This window comes from Xenopus laevis, chromosome 1S, assembly GCF_017654675.1.
Source record: "Xenopus laevis strain J_2021 chromosome 1S, Xenopus_laevis_v10.1, whole genome shotgun sequence".
In the NCBI taxonomy this organism is placed as follows: Eukaryota; Metazoa; Chordata; class Amphibia; order Anura; family Pipidae; genus Xenopus; species Xenopus laevis.
This window is the reverse complement of record NC_054372.1, coordinates 28,784,805-28,808,658: the sequence shown is the minus strand read 5'-3', so window position 1 is coordinate 28,808,658 and position 23,854 is coordinate 28,784,805. Positions and strand designations below refer to the sequence as shown.

Below are 23,854 nucleotides of genomic sequence, written 5' to 3'. Positions count from 1 at the left end.
TATTTCATAGGGTACTAGATGCCTTTAGTTTAGAGTTTGCTATGCTTTGCCATTCAACATGGTACCTTGACCCACAGGCTGGAGCCCAGTGAATTAAACATAGTTTGAAGTGAAATTACTGCAGGGCCTATGGTTAAACAGGGAAAATGATTATAGGGGCATCTGTTAGCAATAGGCTGCATTTGTGTGTTGAACACAGACGGAGGTCTGCAGTGTTATAACCAATAGCTTTTAGATGGAGTTTTCTTTAATAATCCTCAATTATAAAGCTTGATGGGAACCGTGGGAGTTAAAGCTCTTCTTTAAAGGAAGACCGTGTTTCACAGAGTTAAAGGAATTGTTTAATGTAAAAATAAAAACTGTGTAAATAGATAGACTGTGCAAAATAAAAAATGTTTCTAATATATATTTAGTTAGCCAAAAAATGTAATGTATAAAGGCTGGAGTGACTAACATAATAGTCAGAACACTACTTCCTGCTTTGCAGCACCCTTGGTTTCCACTGATTGGTTATCAGGCAGTAACCACTTGACTTGAGGGAGGGGGGCCACATGCGTCATAACTGTTGCTTTTGTATAAGTTTATAGTAACTTGGGGGTCATATCTTTTAAAGTGTGGAAGCGAGAATTCACCTTTGATAAAAAAAAAAAAGGCCCCTAAAAATCCCATACAGGTTAATAGAGAGTGATGATATTTTCCCACTGGCAAACTGTGACAAGCAGAGAACCCATATTGATGCATAGAGAATAGAGCAAAGCATTGTATTTGGACCAATATTTGCATTATAGAATTCCTGCCACGCATGTACTGTAGCTTATGAAGAAACTGTCAAAATTGATCAAGTCAAAAATTAAATCAAGTATTATATATTTGCTTTGTTAAACACACCTTTAGGGTGGTCACAAATTGCACATTAGCTTGATCAACAAAACAAGGTATAAATGTGATATTTATTAAAGGGGTTGTTCACCTTTGAGTTAACTTTTAGTATGATGTAGAGAGTGATATTCTGAGACAATTTGCAGTTGGTTTTAGTTTATTATTTGCGTTTTTTGAGTTATTTAGCTTTTTATTCAGCAGCTCTCCAGTTTGCCATTTCAGCCATCTGGTTGCTAGGGTCCAAATTACCCTAGTAACCATGCATTGATTTGAATTAGAAACTGGAATATGAAAAGGAGGGAGCCTGAATAAAAAAAGGAGTAATACAAAGTAGCAATAACAATACATTTGTAGCCTTACAGAGCATTTGTTTTTTCACATGGGGTCAATGACCCTCATTTGAAAGCTGGAAAGAGTCAGAAGAAAAAGGCAAATAAAAAATTATACAAAATAAATAATGAAGACCAATTGAAAAGTTACCTAGAATTGGCCATTCCATAATATACTAAAAGTTAAGTTAAAGGTGAACAACCCCTTTAATGTCTAACTACAGTATATGAAGATACAGAGAACGACAAAGCAAGCTTTCTGAAGTCCCAGGTTCCTTCTTTAGGCTCCCATTGAAGAGGGATCCACAGTCCAGATATTTGCTTTGTGTGCACATTATTCTTTTTAAATAACAGCAAAACAAAAGCTTTTTCTTTACAAATGAAAACATGCAGATAAACTGTACATTAGTACAAAGTAAAACTAGCTTAAAAAGATACTAAAACTTTAAAATTGGATCTTTGCTTCTCCCAAAACATTTAATACTGGCAGGACAGATTTCTGAACTTCTAGGCCCACCACACTAAGGAGCAATAGAAATCATGTTAATGCCTACTCATCTCCTAAGATATACTTAGGAAGTTGGGAAAATGAGATAAAAAAATTAAGGAAAATTAGATTTAAAAAAAATCTGTTTTTTATGCTGTCAAATATATAGCAATTTGGGAGGAAGCATAGAAAAAAAATTGTCATCCCATTTCAACTTAGTTCTAGGCAGGACACACCAATTATATTAAAAAGGGGTTTGCCTTTAATAAAGTTAATATGGATACTCGGTATCATGCATTAGAACAATTATTAGGGCACCAATGAAAAGCACGGTTAACTAGGGATGCCCCGAATCCCCTATTTTGGATCTGGCCGAACCCCCGAATCCTTTGCGAATACCGAACCGAAGTTTTATATGCAAATTAGTGGTGGGAAGAGGGAAACATTTTTTACTTCCTTGTTTTGTGACAAAAAGTAATGAGATTTCCCTCCAAGCCTCCAATTTGCATATGCAAATTAGGATTCGGTCTGGCCAGGCAGACGGATTCGGGCAAATCCGATGCTGAAAAAGGCCAAATCTCGAACCGAATCCTGGATTCGGTGCATCCCTACTGTTAACCAAATACCAGAAAAATGTAACCCTATCCTGATAATTGTACAAGTTTTCTTCAAAATACTTTAGGAAGAAATATGACTTTTGTGTTAAAATTAGATCATAGGAAGCAATGTGTGATTGTGAAAACAAGCCATGCTCCTTTTGGGTGATCTAGCTTAAGTAAAATACGTCTAGTTGCTCAATGTAAATGCTCCTTGTATACAGGTATACATTCTATTATGGTGTAATTAAAACGTTTTGCAGTTAACCTGCGAGTGCCTGGCTCTACTCTCTTATACTGATGTATCTGCCTGGACAAAGGCAGAGATTAAGGTACACATAAAACAGCAATTGGAACTAGTAATCTACACATTCTATAATGCTGGTGTAGCCACTGTGGTTCATGGGATCCTGTAGATAATTTCAAATTACCTTAACACAGCGGGAACTACATACATGCATTTTCTATGCAGAACTTAGGACCTTCAAGTTAAAAACATGTATTGTAAAATATAAAGCCTAGGAAAATTCCAACAATAAGTTATATATTTAAAACTGGACAGAAAATATATTAACTATACTGCACTTACCTGGAGGTGGCACAGTGATGGGAATTCCTGAAAAATAGAGAACAGTGTGCTTATGAAAATTCAATTACTCTTCCCTGACAAATAATTTGGTTTGAACAAGATGTGAGCAAGTGTGTCATATATCCAAATAAAATCACAATATCCGCTGTTTTTTTTCAGAAAAGAATATTTGCCATTTATGGTTGCCTACTCAACCCTGGCTCTCCAGATGGATTGGATACAGAAGCAATAATAGCGCATGGCATGGTTACTCTTTGCAATCATTCAGTGTTACTGTATATCCTATAAATCCAGTAGATGAATGAAGCCGATTAGTTTGTTAGGGTGGCCAGAGAATGAATGAGTAGGAAATCCCTCATCTAAACAAGTTATGTACTGTAGTCTTTGCAGGTCAAGAATCCTAATTTCTACTTGTCTACCAGTTGTGTAATATCCATGTTCGGGCAAACTGAGTTAATGGTTTAGCTTGAATATGAGATCAGCATCTTATAATTAATCACATTAACATTCAATTATTCCCAAAGAGAAAAACTAAATACAATAGAAAGTAAATGCTGTAAAATGGCCATACACTATAAGAGGTCACTATAATGGCCACCCCCCACCCCCCATATGCCCTCTAAGGCCTTTAATCTGATTGTTGGCCCAAGGGCCAAACGATCGGATTACAATGGTGGGAATACAAGACATCAGAGCGAGGATCTCATAAACTAGACTATTTTTGGCCAGATATCAGTCAGGAGGGCCCATCAGAGTTCCCCAAACATGAGCAGATAGACTGCTGAATTAGTCTAAAGGGCCTAAATCTGCAGATAAGATCTGCTTGTGAATGGCCACTTCACTGTTTGAGATGTTACTGCATTTCTGCAATTCACCAAATTAACATTAACCAAATACCATGGTACGACAAGGTAATCGGATTTAAAATATTACACGTTTTAAATTCAGTATTATTCCATTTTCTGGGAAACAAATTTCTAGGAATGCAGAGAGAACAAGAGGTCACCCCTGCAGAGTAGTGTGTTTGAAGATTGCTGCATGTATGAGGGCAGTTTAATATACCTTACTTTATATATTATTTATTACAGTTTAATATACATTGCAAATAAATGTTTTGCACAGACGCAATGCTTCATGAGTCAGGAAAGAAACATTGGTCCACAAGTAAAAATAATGTCTTCTTTATTTTCTCTGGTTACTGAAGGACCAATACATATTTTCAAACTAAAATTTCCTGTAGGGTTGTTACCTTTCCCACGATCTTGGCAGGTGGTGGAGCCATGATGCTAGAGGGGTGGGTCAGTGACATTGCTAGTGCAGAGAGAGACACAGTGGGGTGGGGCTATGATGTGCCAATGAGCGATTGGCTGCTCACCAAGGGAGATCATGCCCAATTTTCCTTATTTGGAAAACCGGGCAGACTGTCTTGACCCGGGCAGCCCTTAGAAATACCAGGCTGTCTGGGTTAAATCCGGACAGGTGGCAACCTAATTTCCTGATAAATAATTTATCTCATACACAAGAATTCTCACTGGCAAGGCTTAATGGGTATTGGGACTTTCTTACAAATGCACAAGAATCACACCATGTCACTGTACAACACACAGAAGAAATTTTCGTACAGCAAACATCAATTTAAAATGCCTTTATTGGTACATTTTATGGCAAACAGCCTGGTCTACGACGTTTCAGGCCTACCGGCCTTTTTTCAAGCTCACACACACACACACACACACACACACACACACACACACACACACACACACACACACACACACACACACACACACACACACACACACACACACACACACACACACACACACACACACACACACACACACACACACACACACACACACACACACACACCATGACATTCAAATGTTTTCCTGGTGGGTAAGGCTGATAAGCTAAAAGACTAATATACAGGTATGGGATCTGTTATCCAGAGAGCTCACAATTACAGGATGGCTTCTTCCGTAGAGTCAAATAATTAACATTTTTAAAAGTTCCTTTTTCTCTGTCATAATAATAATAAAAAAAAAAAAGAACCTTGTAAGTGATCTCAACTAAGATATAAATCATACTTATTGAAGGCAAAACAAGCCTATTAGGTTTTAATGTTTAAATTATTTTTTAAGTACACTTAGGGGCCGATTCACTAACTTCGAGTGAAGGATTCGAAGTAAAAAAACTTCGAATTTCGAAGTTTTTTTTGAGCTACTTCGAACATCGAATGGGCTACTTCGACCTTCGACTATGACTTCGAATCGAAGGATTCAAACTAAAAATCGTTCGACTGTTCGACCATTCGATAGTCGAAGTATTGTCTCTTTAAAAAAAAACTTCGACCCCCTAGTTCGCCATCTAAAAGCTACCGAAGTCAATGTTAGCCTATGGGGAAGATCCCCATAGGCTTGCCTAACTTTTTTTGATCGAAGGATGTTCCTTCGATCGTTGGATTTAAATCCTTCGAATCGTTCGATTCGAAGGATTTTATCGTTCGATCGAAGGAATAATCCTTCGATCGTACTATCTGCGCTAAATCCTTTGACTTCGATATTCGAAGTCGAAGGATTTCAATTCCCAGTCGAATATGGAGGGTTAATTAACCCTCGATATTGACCCTTAGTGAATCAGCCCCTTAAGGTATACCCCAGGTCCAGAGCATTATGGATATCAGGTCCCACATCTGTTTAGGACCATAATATAGGATCTATAACTTGCACTCACCCCTCTCAGCCGTGTTACAGTTCTAGAAGGTGTGCAATCCACTTACCGAGCTCTCAGTTCCATCAGACATATTTCATCATTAGCACAAATGATATCACTTTTGAATAGTTCACCCAATTTCTAATTTCCCCAACTCATTTTTATTTGAAGGCCTTACAGATGTGGTTTCCTACATCTGATACAGATAAGTCTTGTGTAGATTTAATTTTGTGGCTATGGGAAGGCCAATACTGAATTGGTGAACTCAGTTTCAACATGCCCAAAAAGCCATTGTAGAAGGCAAACCCTTCCACTACTAAGCCTTGTCAAAATACTTTTGCAGAGTTTTTTTTGGATCTAACTGCAGCCCACACTTGTGTATACAAAAAAAGTGTTATTTATGCTTTCCCTGTGATATGAAACTGTTTTCTATCTACTCTATTCTATCATTGATACCAGTTGTCATAGTGGTTTAACAGAATGTCAATGCTATTCCTATAAAAATTGTGTTTTACAGAGCCACTACAATCAACCCTATCCCATGATACAGGTTTTACTATATCTGGATACACAAGACTAAAGAGAGTCCAAAATGGCATCCCCATAAATTTACACATCTCTTGACCATTTTGATTTAATATACACTGAAAACACAAAATTTGCAAGAAACATTTACCGTATCGAGATGGTTTTTGCATCGAGAACGATATTGATCCTAGGAGAAAAAGGAAAGCACACATACATTTTCAGTTTCAAACGGGGATACAGTGACTAGCATAATGGTTTTGTAATTCGTATTGGATTTTTTTTGTATACAGTATAACACAGATTTGGCATTTTCCGAGAATTGGACATGATCCCATTCAGACAAGTTGCGTGCTTTCTTTCCCAGATTAAATGGTCTCACAGAATAAACCGTTCTGAAGTGGCCCTCTGGGAAGTGTAAAATCAGGGTTCTACTGTATAGGATCCCATGGAGTATGACCTTTATATTAATGCAATGCCACCTGAATGATATGCAATTTCTTGACGTGGTATCTTGGAAATTGAATTAGAATATACAGGTATTTGCTAGTAATTATGAGTCCAACAAAAAGCCACTTAATTAACAGAACATAAAGTTGGACTACGTTGTCCTACAGTGTAAAGATTGCCATAACATTTTGTAAGCCAGGAATATCCTGGGTTATCTTGTTTCCTACTCCAAGAAGTACACATCCACTATCATATAGTACTTGTGGATGATTTCGATTTTAACTTTGTAACCTCCACCTTCTATCAATTGGAATTAGGGGTGTTAGTTGTATAAACAAATTCACCCCTTCTTTAGCTGCCGTTTGCATCTAAGACTTACAGATCCTCACCATACAGGGCGTTTGGTAAGGATAACTTGATTAATTAGCTTTCCCCACAATTACTCTTAAGCAGCGATCCCCAACAACATGTTGCTCCCCAACCTCCTTGCTGCCTCGAAGGAGGTGCTTATTTTTGAATTCCAGGCTTGGATAAAACTTTTGGTTGCATTAAAACCAGTTGTACTGCCAAACAGAACCTCCTGTAGGCTACCAGTCCACATAGGGGCTACCAAATGACCAATCACAGCCCTTCGTTTGCATCCTCAGGAACATTTTCATGCTTATGTTGCTCCCCAACCCTTCTTACATTTGAATTTTGCTCACGGGTGAAAAAGGTTGGGGATCCCTGCTGTAGAGAACCAAGGAGTAAAATAAAAGCCCTTTAACCCCTTTGAAGCACGTTTCTTTTTCATTTAACTGCAACATGTTGCCAACATGCGGTGTAGCAGAGGTCAAAAGTAATCAGATAAACTTAAAGGTGAAGGAAAGGTCTTTTAAATTGGGGGTGCCAAAAGTAAGGCACCCCCAAAGTGATTGCATATACTTACCGGAAACCCCGGAAAAGTGCTCCTATCAGGACAAAACTGCACCGGGCCTGGGATTCTTCCATCGAGGTCCACAGATCGATAGTCTTCCGGCTTCTTATTTCTTCTTGCGTCTGCACAGTAGTGTGAAAAGCCGGACTTTAACTAAAAAGCCAGCTATTTTGTTCTACAGCGTGTATCTGCCCTGGGAAATCTGAATCTATAATAAGCCGGAAAGCGATTGCTCCGTGGTGCTCGCTGGAAGAATCCTCGGCTGGTGCAGTTTTCTCTTGATAGGAACACCGGCCCAGGGTGTCAGGTAAATACATGTGATCAAGTTAAAAGACCTTTCCTTCTCCTTTAAAATGCCCGTGTTCAGGCCGAAGTCTGCAGCTTATTGTCCGATGTATGGAGCTATCCTAACTACAGGTGTGACAACCTCATCAGCTTAGACAGAACTTAGGTCCCACTTTACAATCGCATTCATGTGGACGAATAAGGCCCAGACCCACTTGTCTGGCAGCATTGGTTCACATTTAACTTCTCTCCATCCGATAAATAATAAATTACAGGCAAGAAAAATCCTATACCGATTTCACAGAAAAACAGCAGCAAAAGCATGATAAGGTCTTTAGACTCTATGAACCAGCTACTGCCAAGGTATGGCCAGAAAGGGGCACACTACAGTCTCACTCCATTTCCTTAGCCTTTCAATTTGGAAATAATATAAAATAAAATAAAAGCACACAAACATATTTCAATGTAAAACAATGCAGTGAATAAACTGATCCTTTGAAACCTATTTATAGTTAAACATGTCACCTCTAATCTTTCTTAAACAATGAAAACAACACGAGCCCACGTAATGAATTCCTGTAATAACACAGTAATCCTAATGGTCAACCAATCACAAAGCCTCTTTCTGTGGCACACACTATTCAGCAACCAAGGTGTTAATCGAACACTGCAGGGCACTTTTCCTGAAATAATGCAAGTTCAGGTTTTTTTTTTTTCTTGAAATGAGCTTCACAAGGGAGACTGAAGCCTAAAAAGGCAGCTTCAAAGCAAGTTTTGTTTTCAAAAGAACAGGATGTTTTATATTTGCAATTCTGGATTTTTGGCCATGTCTCCTAGTTAATGTGAGGTAACAACTAGGCCTTTCTCCCCTATGTTAAAACTAGGAGGTATGGCACAATACTATTCTTGTAGCAACTTTGAAAATAAAGAGTTGGCTAGAGTGCAAATATAACAAGGACCATTGGGAGCCAAAGCCACAGCCTTGCATGGATTTCTGCAGATGTACAATGAGCACTGATTTATGGGGAGTAAGAGAAAGTCAATAACCTGCTAGTCTAACAAGAAGGGGTACAAGACTCGAAGGCTTCAATTTTGTCATTAGGTATAAATTTAAAAAAAAAACATGTTCCTGCAGCTTTATGCTTTCAATCTTAATGCCAGAAGTCATTCTTAAAGGGGAACGCCACAAAAAAATAAGCTTTTTGAAAAGTAAACACAATTTCAAGCAACTTTGAAATATACATCATTCAACAAATATGCAGACTTTTCAAGATCTTTAATGGTTTCTGACAGATCCCTAAGCCTAGCCCCCTGCTCTAATCTTGATCTCTCTAACTACTTTGCCGAGCTGGCTGACTACTGTTACTTTGTATCAGCCAGTTGTCCTCAGCCTGCATCCTCCAAACCCCACAATTCCCTGCACACGGGATTTCAATAAGGAACGGAACATCCCAGTGCAATGCATTGTGGGTTATGTAGTTCCTGCATGCTGTCTGTAAGCTGTGGAGAAGTTGTTACAAATTTTAACATCCGTGTTTAGTCCCTCCTTCCCTGCCAGGATTTCAAATGATGCAGAAAGAGAAGAACTGTTAAACAGCTGGATTTCATAGAAACATAGGAAACAGGTAACAGTGATGGATATATTAGGGGTTTCTGTGTTATGTGGGCCTGTTTATCAGATATTGATTTGGAAGCCAGAGTTTCCCTTTAATGGGACACTAGTGAATGGATAATGCACACAGAGAGAAAAAGCAGTTTGTTGGATCAATTACACAAAATAAAAGGATTATTGAAAAATATATATCCTAAACATGCTTTAGGAAAAAGGTTAACAAACAAAAGAAAATTAAAAAAAAAAATGAAGGGTTCCGGATACGTATATATTTTCTTTGGCTACAGTTTCTCGGTTTGTCTGGTTGTGTCAAAGCAATAAACAGCAGTTTTACATATCATATCATAAACACAGGAATAAGTAAGTATCAAATAAGATAAAGAATAGGAGAGCATCAGAATTAGCCAAATTACTTTTGTTTTGACAAGATAATCTGAATTTTAAAGCATCTCTAGATTTTAAGTTTTTATTTCTTCTTTAAAGGACCAGTTAAGCAAAAATATATTTTTATTTTAATATCTGAAACTATTCATCCAGCATCCAGATAAATTACATAGTAATTCATTTACGATATTAGTAGAATTTTATTTTAGGAGACTGGCTTACTGTCTGTATCCCTGTAATGGGTCATGAATGACATTTAACCCCACCACCCCAGGGTAACAAAGCATCTAAATGTACTAGTGTTTCTGGAGCAAATCCAGTGCAGGATAACAGCATTTTATCTTTAAATGTATATACACATATTTGTTTTTTTTGGTATAAGCATTAATGTTCCTGTAATGCTTGTTCAGGTTTATCTGTAAGTACAGGTATAGGATCCCTTATCCAGAAACCCGATATCCAGAAAGCTCCGAATTACAGAAAGGATGTCTCCCATAGACTCCATTTGATCCAAATAATCCAAATTTTTAAAAATGATTTCCTTTTTTTCTGTAATAATAAAACAGTCGCTTGTACTTGATCCAAACTAAGATATAATTAATCCTTATTGGAAGCAAAACCAGCCTATTGGGTTTATTTAATGTTTACATGATTTTCTAGTAGACTTAAGGCATGAAGACCCAAAAAAACAAATGCTCTAATTTTAAGGTTATTGCTACTTTTTACTCATCCTTCTCTTAAGGTCCCCTCTTATTTAAATCAACGCATGATTGCTAGTGTAATTTGGTCCTAGGCAACTCAACTGAAATTGCAAACTGGATAGCTGCTGAAAAGCTAAATAATTTAAAAACCACAAATAATATAACATGAAAACCAATTGCAAATTGTCTCAGAATACCACTGTCTAGTTAATTTAAATGCAAATAACCCGTTTAAGCCAGACACTACACTCTTATTTCAGACACACCACGCACTGGGTAGCCAAATATTCGACAAAATTAAAATTAAACTCACGTGTGATTACTTGGTGCAACATTAAATGAAAGCAGTAAAACTTTATGTTAAAACAAGAATTCTGATACTTACCAGGTGGTGGGATTAGAGGTGGGGCAGTACTGACATTTGGCAGTGGAGGAAAAAGGGGAGGTGGTGGTAGGTGTGTGGGGGGTGCGCCAGGAGGGAAAAATGGTGGGGGTGGCTTGATAAAATTATTATCCACTTCAGAAGGAGACTGTTCTGAAACTACCTGAAAACACAAAAGGACAGAAATAACTGGAGAATATTTTTGTATTGCATAAGAGATTGCAGACATCCATAAAATTGAGGTACTATCCTAGGTTTATTGAGATTCAGTTTAGCAGCATTTGCCTTCACTGTGTGTCCAGCACACACATTTCTGACTGACAATTTTTACTATAGGTATGTTGGGAGGAGGAAGAAGACTGACATTTTTACCAAGTACATTGATTTGTTTGTCAATCAGTCAAGTTTAAAAATGTGTTGTGTTGGATTAAAAGTGTTAGATCAGTACATGTTAAAAAGGATTTTTTAATTTTTTTTCCGCCTTCACATCTGCTGCTAGATTTAAATCTCATTATAGGAAAGATTAGAGGAGAAAAGGGAAATGAAAGGGTTAATCGCTGGGGGTGCCTGCAGTTATTATAATTGTTACCTCAAGCCCAAGGCAAATGCTTCTCTTTAAAGAAAAAAAAAATCACTGGAGTGCCACCATCTTATGCCTATCTTGGTTTCTTTGCTGCAGGCTTGGGCTATATTCACGTGCAGTAGAGGAACATTTTGGCTTTTCATGACTAAATTCTTATGTTGCTCTACTGCTCATGGTCACTGATCTGGCCAGCAATAAGGAATCCCTGGCATGGAAGAAAGGATGGTGGAGCAATGCTTAATAGGACCCCAAGCTGTCATAGGAAGTATGTTATCTTGTGTTAGGTAGCTGCTCTCGTTACCTTCCCATTGTTCTGTTGTTAGGCTGCTGGGGGGGGGGGAAGGGAGGGGGTGATATCACTCCAACTTGCAGTACAGCAGTAAAGAGTGATTGAAGTTTATCAGAGCAAAAGTCACATGACTGGAGGCAGCTGGGAAATTGACAATAAGTCTAGCTCCATGTCAGATTTCAAAATTGAACATAACAAAATCTGTTTGGTCTTTTGAAAAATGGATTTCAGTGCAGAATTCTGCTGGAGCAGCACTACTAACTGATGCGTTTTCAAAAAAAACATGTTTTCCCATGATAGTATACCTTTAAGTTTTCCTTTAAAGTATCCAACAATGCTGCACAGTGTATTTATACATGGCTGTTAAAATTTCAGTGACTAATCAACCAGTGGCCAAACTTGTTGGACCACTATGGAAAACATTTTCCTCTGTAAACTGAGCAGATGATAGTACCTGGATATTGCTTTCATTCGCACCTCGCCGGCGTCCTTCAACACGAGTGATAGTGGTTGTCTGACCGATCACATCAATTGTGCTTGAGATTTTTCGACTATAAAACAATTAATAAGGAAGAAAATCAAGAAGCTACATATGATGAATTCTCATTGCTTAATAGTATTTTTCACTATTTAATGCAACCAAAGAGAGAGTCCACAGAAAACTACTCAATCTACACATGGGCATTAAAGCGGCATGGTGGCTTTTTAACCACTTTGAAGACACATGAAGAAAGTCAAGTAACTTAAATATGTGCCTGTATAATATTTCAAAATAAAACTAAAGTTTTGTTACTAACCCTAACCAATGACAAAAAACTTAAAACCACTATTGTATGCCTATTAGTTTGTCTGTGTGAAAATGATGATATATTATATATAATTTTCAGACAGAAAGTCCATCAACTTATTACACAACCTTCAAGTTTTGTTTTGATGCATTTACACCCCATAAATGAAACACTCACCTTGGAGGAGGAACACCAGGTTTGAATAATGAAGTGGGAGAAGTAAACTCTGGTTTGATACTCTGCAAAATGGTATCCTTTTCTGCATTGCCAGTTCTGCCCTGCTGTACCTGTGAAGAAATAAAGGCTTAAGCAGTTGCAAACTCACCCTAGATTAATTTTTCATCCAATTTGGTTCTTAATAAGAAAATAACTACTAAGTATCAATTTATGTGAGAATGTTGGTTTGTTTGTCTTCAACCTGCAAAGTCATACCTGGTGGAACTTGTGTGTACTGACTTCAGTTAGGGAGCTGTCTAACTATACAATATTACTATAAATGCTTGTAGAAAGGCTTGACAGCAATTGTGTTCACTGAGAGGAGAAATATGTCATACCATAATTTTATTTGTTGTAGAAGAGATTGGAAGAGCATCCAAGCCCATCCTTAGCCTCTTCTGTTTTTCACAGTAAGCTTTCCATGTGTCTTCATTAAAACCATAATTAAAATAGTCTGACAGATCAGCACCTAAAAAAGTAAAACAAAAAGTAAAGCTTAGGCCTAACACTACAACTGGTAATAGTGGGTTATTATCTTAGCTTCAAGGAGAGCTAAAATTCAACAATGAAGTAGGCTAGAAACATAGCAAATTATGTTTTGGGGATCTATCGCAATCCAAGGCCTCCAAAGAGCCCCAATAGCTACCTATTTACTTTTTTGTTAATACTCAGCGCATGCTTACAGCTTGCAGCTTACAATTACATGAGCTTATGGACCAACTCATATATACTGTATATATACAATATAAATGTCACAATACAAGGCAGGTTAGTAATTCAGATTCTCATTACATGGCAGTGCTGCTTTCAGTGCACCAAAATGGTGAGCTCCTGTGACTTTGATAGCCTGGATCATTACTACCATCAAGATGCTGAACCTTTAGGCTGCCAGTACGTTTGGTACATAAGATATGGCATTTCAATGCATTTTTTAAGGTTTAGTTTTCCTTTAAAGAAACCCAATGATTATAGATTTTTACCTGGTTTTCGCCAAGGTTTGTCCTCAAAAGAGTCCAAGTCTACTTCCAACAGAGGTACGCCATTAATATTTCCTGGGGCATCCAAATCTACCCCTTTACCTTTTCCTCCTGACCAAGTGAAAACACACAAACAACAGTGTTCAGATTTGTTATACAGTATTTTTGTATTATGTTATTCTCTGTGTTTTATGGCTTTGGCACACAAAGCATTTCAAGTCGGCCATTAAGTAGTGGTGATGAAACCTTAAAAGAATTTCATTAACATCAATAGCCAAAACAGTGGTAGACTCTTCAAGAAGACTCAATTCTTCTTCAAAAAGTCTGCAATTATTGTTCTTAAAGGAGAAGAAAAGCTACAGAGGCCTCAGAGCAGCATTACTTTAAAGGTTTACTGGTGTATTTATATAGACCTTTCTGATAAAGCTTATTAAGTATTGACCTTTCCTTCTCCTTTAATAGCTCCGTTTTGAAGATACCAACAGTTTATATGTAGAGAACACATCTATACATGCCACTCACCTGTTGGTCCATATATTCTCCCCCCAGTTTTAATATTTAGATTAACAGGGGTTGTTCCATATGGCCTATAAAAGTAAAGAAGAAAGTATATTAAATTCTTTGTGAAGATTACTAGATGCTATATTTGGGTATAAGTAATCTACGGGACTACAGCTTCATATACTCCATGAGCACTACAGATGCTGATTTCTGGAAATTGTAGTTTCACAGCAGCTAAAGCTGTTATGGACCTTCTAAGGCTTTACTGTGTAGAATAAAGGAAACATTTATGGAAACATACACATACTGAGGAGCTCCAGTTTTAATATCTCCTATGGTAACATGGACATCATCGTCATCATCATCACTGTCACTTTCACTGTCATCTTCTGTCTCAGTCACCTACAAGAGTGGAAAAAAGTTTTACTAAAGTGATACGGTCATCCCAAAAGTACCCCCTTGTATTACTGTTTTACCAATGGTATTCTGTAATTTTTATCACCTCGGCAAATCCCATTTCATACAATGATACGGGCAATGCATTAACTTACTTGGTCTCCATTTTATTATTATAATAATGTATTTTTAGAGTGCCAACATATTCCACAATGCTGAAAAGATAAGCCTACTCATCTCTTTCACTCTCAGGCTAACAACTCACAGGGCTGACCACTGCTACTCAAAACCTTTACAAAACCCCCCATCAACCCTTGAAAAATGAGTGTAAAACACAAAAGCCATTGACAAATAGGCCTCCATTGAGAAACCCTTAGTGGCATGGTGGTCAAAATACTGTGAAACATGTCCAGGCAGCAGTGCAGAAAATATTAAGAATTTCAGTCTAACGGTTATTTCATCTTGCTATGTCCAGATTGTGATATTGACAATATATGTAGAAATTCTGCCGCAAAAACACAAGGTAAGGCTATTTTGACAGAATGAAAAAGAAATAAATTACCTGGGTAACAGGTAATGCCTCCATGCTAGTTTCAAGAGACTCTTTCCAGAAATAAAAATCCACAGCTATACTATTTTACACAAGCCCATGCAGTTTTCAGATAAAAGTGAATGTTTTGTATTCTTGCATTTCACTTTCTCTTATACATATGTCAGTAATACTGCTTTAAAGCACTTTAGCCAATTCCTAACACAAGAAATGCAAGAATAATGGCCCCAGAAAGTTACCCTAGAAGGGGAAAATTCAAACAGACAAAAATATTTGTCATATGCAACACTCATTTCTAGGGCTCTTCCACCATCCTGGCATCAGTTATACCATGTGACACATTTAAATTACAATGAGGTCATGTATGTGGGTGGAGCCTGTTTGGGACTTTCACAGAGTAATGTAATTAAGTAGACCATCAGATTTTTCATTACAAACCGCTGAACAGTAAAAACTACATGCTGATTGGTCACTAGGGGTTAATAGACAAGAAGCAAACTTAAAACCATGTATTACACTACCAAATTGCAAATAGAGGTTTAAAGCTATGGTAGTAGCTAAGGTTTAGGAAATAAAAACTTCCATAAAGTTCCATAGTTTCATCTCTATACAGTTAGTAAAGGGATTGTTCACCCTCACACATTTTTCAGTTTAGTTTCAGATTGTTCACCAGAAATAAAGACTTTTCCCCAATTACTTTCTAGTTTCTATTTGTGACCATTTTTCTAATACTGATGAGCAAAGTTTCATTATTCACCTTCTGAAGCAGCACGGTTTTAAATTGATACATTTAGTTGATACATAAGATATTTGTCCAGAATTTCATTAAAGCAGAAATATAGGATAATTGAAAAAAAAAATTATTTTGTAGGCAATTATGAGTAATATATGGTGTTGCTTTTACATGGTGCTTAAAATGAATATTATATTTAAAAAATAGCCCTTTATTCGAGCTCCCTATAGATGTTCACTGGTCCCTGTTCTAACTGTTTCTGCCAGAAGCACAGTAGGAGGGGGACAGCCAATCACAGCCTTGCAGTCACACAAGCAAAGACAAGCTTCAGTTTCCTATCAGGACTGCTGATTGGTTCCTGTCCTATAGTGTAGTGAGCCGAGTACCACCCGCTCCCCTGCACAGCCTGGGAATTCAGAGAGCAGGAAGAGAAGGGAGGGATTATTAGGGTTTTTGCAGAAATATTCGATAAATCAGCTCGAAACACTACTTTTTAAGCACAATTCTTCGATATCTAAATGAGTATGATGCACTGGTACATTCTTATTTTTTTTACACAAAACGTCTCCTTTAAAGGCAGCTGTTAGAATTGATATAGTAATTGCCACTACTATATACCGTATATACTCGAGTATAAGCCGAGTCGGGTCAAGCGCAAAAACAGTCGCCGGCGTCCAAGAATGGTCGCCGGCGTCCAAGAATGGTCGCCGGCGTCCAAGAATGGTCGCCGGCGTCCAAGAATGGTCGCCGGCGTCCAAGAATGGTCGCCGGCGTCCAAGAATGGTCGCCGGCGTCCAAGAATGGTCGCCGGCGTCCAAGAATGGTCGCCGGCGTCCAAAAACAGGACGACGGCACCTCCAATGGGAGCAGAAACCCTCAATTTTTTGATTGAAACTTACCAGAAACTGCTGCATTTCTCACCCTAGGCTTATACTCGAGTCAATAAGCTTTCCCAGTTTTTGGAGGTAAAATTAGGTACCTCGGCTTATACTCGGGTATATACGGTACTGCTGAGAAATGTATCAACTAATTGTATTCTAAGGGTAGCAAATTGTAAAAGTTCAGATATGCTTCTGGATCACTGAGCTGCCAGACTGAAACACTAGAGACAGGAACATTAAATTTACATTTTGGGAAACTGGTGAAACATAGAAAACAATTGAAAAAAAGTCTTTGTTTATGGTGAACAATCTGAAAACAACTCAACTGAAAAAAGTGTTTGGAAGCTGAACAAACCCTTTAAGATGGGACACAAATGGAGGTTACCGTGAGGCAGTACAGCACTTATTTTGGGGGTGGCACTGAAGACTGGCATAAAACAAATATGCAGGCAACTTTTGGGGATTAGATTGTGTTATACGCACATAAGCAAAAGCTGCTAATACAAGTCTGATTTGTAAGCTGTTAGAAAGGATCTAAACTAGAAAAATAAATCTGTGTGCTCTATGCACTTTTGCAGTTTATACTCATTTTGCATTTTAAGTGTTTTTAAGATAGAAGCAGTTTTGAACTACTAAAAGCAACTCTGATAACCCCGAGTGTCAGTGACACGATCTATGCAAATAGAAATGAATGGAAGACGGCAGATGCTGTTTTGAGGATAGGCCTCATGTGATATTAACCTAACATGATAATACAGAGGGGTCTGGAATTTCCAGTAAACCCACCTGCTAACCAACAAAGAATCATTTAGAGAAATAGAAATTTAAAATGCACAAAGTTGAAACCAAATGAATAAATGCTTTATTGTACCATTCAAAACAAAGTTCTTTTAATGTTTTATCGTCTTCTGCAAAAAGCCAACTACACAGCTGTAAAAAAAAAAAAAATGCAATTCACACAAGTTCAATATCCCTGCTCTATAGTAACAACAGTTGGAATGTTACCGTTTTCACAACACCATTCTCAGAAGTCTCTGCTTCGATTCCAGCTACAGGATGAGAGCTGTGGATTAAATAATAAAACACATATAACATCTTACCAACTTTAAGAACGTCAGTAGTCAGATAACCTTTTTTTAGGTCTATTACAACTAAGCGATGTTCTTAAACAGCCCAAAGTAGATGATGGGGGAAGAAGATCAATTTGAGAGGCAAACACTTATGATATTTATACACACACACACACACACACATATATACACATATATATATATATATATATATATATATATATATATATATATATATATATATATATATATATATATATATATATATATATATATATATACATACTAATACATACACACACACACAGACAATTAGTATATAAATCTGTACTTCTGCAACATTTCCCACATATTGAGATGGTGTATAAAAATATATAACATGTACATTCTCAAAATCATATAAAATACATTTAAAAACACCAAATAATGGTTGTCAATATACTGGTATTCTAGATGACTCTAAAGCGAAAGAGGGAACTACTGCATTGGCATTAAAATAATGATTACATCAAACCTGGAAACCCAGTCAAAACTATGTTTCAAACAGACCAATAATATTGTATCTCTACAAGGAAGAATCACCCACTGGCTACACATTTAGCACATATCATGCTCTATAGTCAATTGTATCCTGCTATCCCATTGTGATAGCCATTTTTCATTCTCCAATGGCATATAGCATCAGTTAGCAGTTCCGGTGCATTCATAATTCTAGCATTCAATCAATATAAAAAATTGACCTCTGGTATTGGAATGTGCTTATCAAAAATGTAAATTTAGCCTTACAATGTAGCCAAAGTCCCCATCAAAAAAAAAAATATTTCAACTGACAAGCTAGGCCTGCTTTCACCTTTTCGGACCGATCTCTGCTTGTAGATTTTAAAAGGAATTGTTCAGTGTAAAAATAAAAACTGGGTAAATAGATAGGCTGTGCAAAATAAAAAATGTGTCTAATATAGTTAGCCAAAAATGTAATGTATAAAGACTGGAGTGATTTGATGTATAACATGTCAGTCAGAACACTACTTCCTGCTTTTCAGCTCTCTTGGTTTACACTGACTGGTTACCCAGGCTACCAGGCAGTAACCAATCAGAGACTTGAGGGGGGGCCACATGGGTCATATCTGTTGCTTTTGAATCTGAGCTGAATGCTGAGGATCAATTACAAACTCACTGAACAGAAATGTACCATGTGGTCCCCCTTCAAGTCGCTGACTAACTCAGAGTTATAGAGCTGAAAAGCAGGAAGTTGGATTCTGGCTGTTTTATTAGACATCTGTTCACTCCAGCCTTTATACATTACATTTTTGGCTAACTAACTATATCAGATACATTTTTTATTTTGCACAGCCTATTTACACCGTTTTTATTTTCACACTGAACTGTTCCTTTAAAGCAGGCTGAGAACAGAGGAGCCCCCATTTGTTCTAAGCCTAATCAGGACATAGCCAAACTTCATTTCACAAAACCTTAGCATCCGAAAAGCTCTATAATAAAGCAAAAACTCTACAAACCTTGTTATGTCTTCTTCTTCATCATCATCTGCTGCCGTGGCTTCATTTTCTTCTGCACAAAAAGAAACACAAACCCTTGGGTATTTACTCATGTAATAATACACAAAACATATCACCTAAGTCACCTGTCTCTAGAATGTGCAATCTTCCGTAGTGATTTGTGGTTCATTAGCACCGTTTCTCCTCTGATCTTTCAGCTGGCCAATTAAACCCACTGCCTGGTTGCTAGGGATAATGTCCCCAGCATCCAGTAAATTCCCATTTAACAGCAACATAATATATGGGAAGATTAGGTAGTAAATTAAAAGGGGCAAACACTGTTTGTGATACTTAAATGCATAATTAACAGCATAAAGGGATATAATTACCACAAAACTATGACAATTTTTTTGCATCATTTTGTACAACCTACAGAAATACAGTAGCTATAGGTTTCCGGGTATGAAGAAAATCATTTATGCCACCGTTTACCAGGGCAAAACCCACAGTAACATCATGCCAAGTGCTGAACTACTGCTCATTAAAGGCAAACAGAAACGAAGGCCCCTTTCCTCACACTTCATGTCCTTATTTCAAGCGACCCTATTTGTGTACCTATAGCCTTGGCTCCGTAGATTATATAATCCCCAATGATTATAAATTAGACTATTAATGGACTACCTGGACTAAAAAAACACCATACTCAATGGATACACCTTCACATAGGTAAACAGTAAATGTCCCTTGCTGTCTGGCTCTAGGGGTTATTAGAGCAGTTAGTAGACTGCTACTGTTTTTTGCATTACCACTAGCAGTCTAAGGAAGATGGCTTGAAGCTTGTGAGCAGCCAGTCTGAGAAAGTAGAGCTTGTTTTCAATTTACAGAAGCGTTCATTAAACTCCATGTGTTTTATTTAACAAAGAGTGAAGTAAGAGATCACCACAGTCCACTAGTGTGAAATTCCACCAATCTCCAATCATTTCTATGGGATTTTTAAAGGCGTAATTATCAAAGGTGAACTTTCACTTTCATCCATTGATAAATACTCTTTTGAAAATCCCATATAAATGAATGGAGAGTGGCGGAATTTCACACTAGTGGACTGTGGCGATCTGTAACTTCACTCTTTGATTAATATGCCCCATATTGGTAACTCCTACCTGCCTTCCAGCAAAAATGCACCCTTGTTCATTTTTTACTTCAAGTAGCACATCAAGCTCAAGAGGGCTGGGGCACACAGAACATATCTAATTAAAGGACCAGTACTATAACAGAAAATCTTTTACATCTGAAGTTTGCAAGCACCTACAAGCAAATTATTTCTAACATCCTATTAAATATAGAGATGTTTACATTTTACAGTCCTGTAGAGATCCATAAATCAAATTTGTATTCTACAGCATTTATCTGTTTTCTGGTATGTAATCTGTGCCTTTTTTGCCCTATTTCTACATGAATGGCTACTCCTAGCCTAGGCTAAACATCAGCTCCTTTATATTAAATATAGTAGTGTTTCTGAAAGAGTAATATTTTGTGCAAAGTAAAAATACATTATTGAAATGCATACAAGACACTTGTTTTTGGGAGATTTTTTTTTTTTTCTTAATGCCTGCCCTGAGCAGAAGTTTAGTCTAGGGATCTAGACAAGCCACTGAAGGAGATGCCACAATCCTGCCTGAAACAGCAGCAACTTGCACATATTCACAATCTTTTGCACCTCTGGAATTGGGCACAAATACTTGTACCTGACAGTGGTGGGTCCATTTACTAAAGAATAATGATTTGGCAAGGTGAAAAGCTGCAAGTAAAGGAGGTAATGCCTTTTTGAGCAGTACATTTTCAACTGCATCAGCACAAAACATTTTATTAATAGCTCTCTGAAATCAATTATGACATACTCAAATATAAAGCTTCTGTTTGGCCAACACTGAGAATACTATTCTATATTGTCTACCTTTTTTCACATACTGAAAGTTTCATTTAATGCAAAAGGTAAATTTCTATTCAAACATTATTGTCATGACCAAATAAGTGACATTTTCCTGACTGTGAACTCAGCACCTTTCCCTTTCTGTCCGTTGAAACTGATGCAGAAGTAAACTTTACTGGGGAATGAAATAAAAGTCGGTAACGGAAAAAATATTCGCAATGCAAAAAGTTATGCCTCTTTGCGAACAAATTTTCATTTGTGCGAATTTAATAGTTGTTACATTTGCTCCAAAAGATTACGACACCTTCAAGCACTTCTTAAACGTGGGCAATGTGCAATGAAATAACAGTATAAAGAAGAGTATTACATTACGAAATGCGATTTTTTTTGTGCAAATTATTTTGCGCTTTGCGACTTTTATTACATTCCCCCATACATGCTTCTCCACAGGTCTGTTATTCAGTTGATTTCAGCTAAAATAGTTTAAAACATTAGACAAATGTTTATTTTGGGGTACTAATCCCTTTTTAAAACAGGGTGGGCTGTGCTTGAATATATCCAAAATACTCCGTTCCCAATATTCCTTCTTCAGTATTCAACAGCTACCCTGCTAGATTTCATACTTATACCGGACTATGAATGACACGTTATTCTGAAAGGGAAAAGTCGTCAGATGGTCTAATCAGGGATCCCCAAACTTTAGAACCCATGAGCAACATTCAGAAGTAAAAGGAGTTGGGGAGCAACACTAGTATGAAAAGTGTTCCTGGGGTGCCAAATAAGGACTGTGGTTGGCTATTTAGTAGCCCCTATGGGGAGCTCAACCTACATTGAGGCTCTGTAATATCCCTTAATATGGCATTTATCCATGTGTCTAGTTTTACTAGCCTGATCAACCAGTCACCAGTTTCCATAAATAATGGCTCCTCTATTGGGTGCAGCCACTTCTCCACAATCATGTCCTGTGAGCTAAAACCTGACAAAGGGGCCTGCCCCTGAAATGTAACGGTTTGACTGCACGTGAGTAAACTAAGGTTTTTTTTTTTTAAATTTATTTCTGTGTGAAATGAGAGATTGGTTAAAAACCATAACATTTGGAAAAAGTTTAATTATAATAGGTCCCCTTATGGAAACCCAATAGCTTAAAGGAATGGTTCATCTTTATGCTAACTTTTAGTATGTTATAGAGCTGCTAATGCTAAGCAACTTTTCAATTGGTCTTATTATTTTGTATAGTTTAATTATTTGCCATTTACTTCTGACACTTTTAAGGTTTGACATGGGGGTCATTGACCCAATCTAAAAACAAATGCTCTGCAAGGCTACATTTATTGTTATTGATACTTTTTATTACTCATCTTTCTATTCAGGCCATCTTCTATTATATTCGAGTCTCCTATTCAAATCAGTGTGTGGTTGCTAGGGTAATTTGGACCTTAGCAACCAGATTGCTGAACTTGCAAACAGGAAAGCTGCTGAAAAAAAAGCTAAATAACTCAAAAACCACAAATACAAAATGAAAACCAATTACAAATGGTCTCAGAAATCACTCTACGTCATACTAAAAGCTAATTTAAAGGTGAGCAAGCCCTTTAAGTGGCACTACACTCGTTAAATGAACAGTGTAGGTTTAAAGGCTCTACTCATGAGAATGAAGAAATTGCAATACCTTTAGTGTTGGGTTATTTCGCATTGAACTGTGTATCACAGGGTTGCCAGGTTGGTGGTTTTCCAGCCAAATTGGGCTACTAATTCAAAGCCCAGGTGGGTTTTGAAAGTACAAACTAACCAAGGTACAGATTTGGGCTGCTTTAAGAGCCTTTGGCTGGTTTGTAATTTGGAAACCAGCCAAAGTTTTTTCTTGGCCTAATGAGCCAAGAATGCATCTCCCGAAGCATGTTGGGTAATATAGTTTTTGTTTAACAGTTTGCAAACTGGCAAGTTTAATGTAAGACTACAATACCCCGCATGCAATGGGACTGACTTGGATAGAAGTCAGGAGTTACCAGATTGAGCTCTGTACCCCAGTCTCTCGTCACTCTTAAAGGGATACTGTCATGGGAAAAAAATGTTTTTTCAAAATGAATCAGTTAATAGTGCTACTCCAGCAGAATTCTGCACTGAAATCCATTTCTCAAAAGAGCAAACAGATTTTTTTATATTCAGTTTTGAAATCTGACATGGGGCTAGACATTTTGTCAATTTCCCAGCTGCCCCTGGTCATGTGACTTTCTGGCAGGCTGCTGTTTTTCCTTCTCAATGTAACTGAATGTGTCTCAGTGGGACATGGGTTTTTACTATTGAGTGCTGTTGATTGGATCTACCAGGCAGCTGTTATCTTGTGTTAGGGAGCTGTTATCTGGTTACCTTCCCATTGTTCTTTTGTTTGGCTGCTGGAGGGGGAAAAGGGAGGGGGGTGAGATCACTCCAACTTGCAGTACAGCAGTAAAGAGTGATTGAAGTTTATCAGAGCACAAGTCACATGACTTGGGGCAGCTGGGAAATTGACAATATGTCTAGCCCAATGTCAGATTTCAAAATTGAATATAAAAAAAAAATCTGTTTGCTCTTTTGAGAAATGGATTTCAGTGCAGAAT

General features: G+C 37.4%; 1 protein-coding gene across 10 annotated transcripts in view; it reads right to left on the bottom strand.

The window, feature by feature from the left end:
- Positions 1 to 23,854, bottom strand: part of fip1l1.S (factor interacting with PAPOLA and CPSF1 S homeolog) — a 44,121-nt gene that overhangs the window by 19,148 nt on the left and 1,119 nt on the right. For 6 of the 10 annotated variants that reach the window (XM_041575945.1, XM_041575959.1, XM_018238244.2 and 3 more), the window contains 11 exon segments: positions 19,349 to 19,400; positions 17,770 to 17,827; positions 14,506 to 14,606; positions 14,226 to 14,290; positions 13,707 to 13,814; positions 13,065 to 13,195; positions 12,688 to 12,797; positions 12,177 to 12,273; positions 10,854 to 11,013; positions 6,272 to 6,310; positions 2,881 to 2,907 (listed from right to left, as the gene is read on the bottom strand). In XM_041575945.1, coding sequence (XP_041431879.1) covers positions 2,881 to 2,907; positions 6,272 to 6,310; positions 10,854 to 11,013; positions 12,177 to 12,273; positions 12,688 to 12,797; positions 13,065 to 13,195; positions 13,707 to 13,814; positions 14,226 to 14,290; positions 14,506 to 14,606; positions 17,770 to 17,827; positions 19,349 to 19,400 — 948 coding nt within the window. 10 annotated transcript variants of the gene reach the window in all.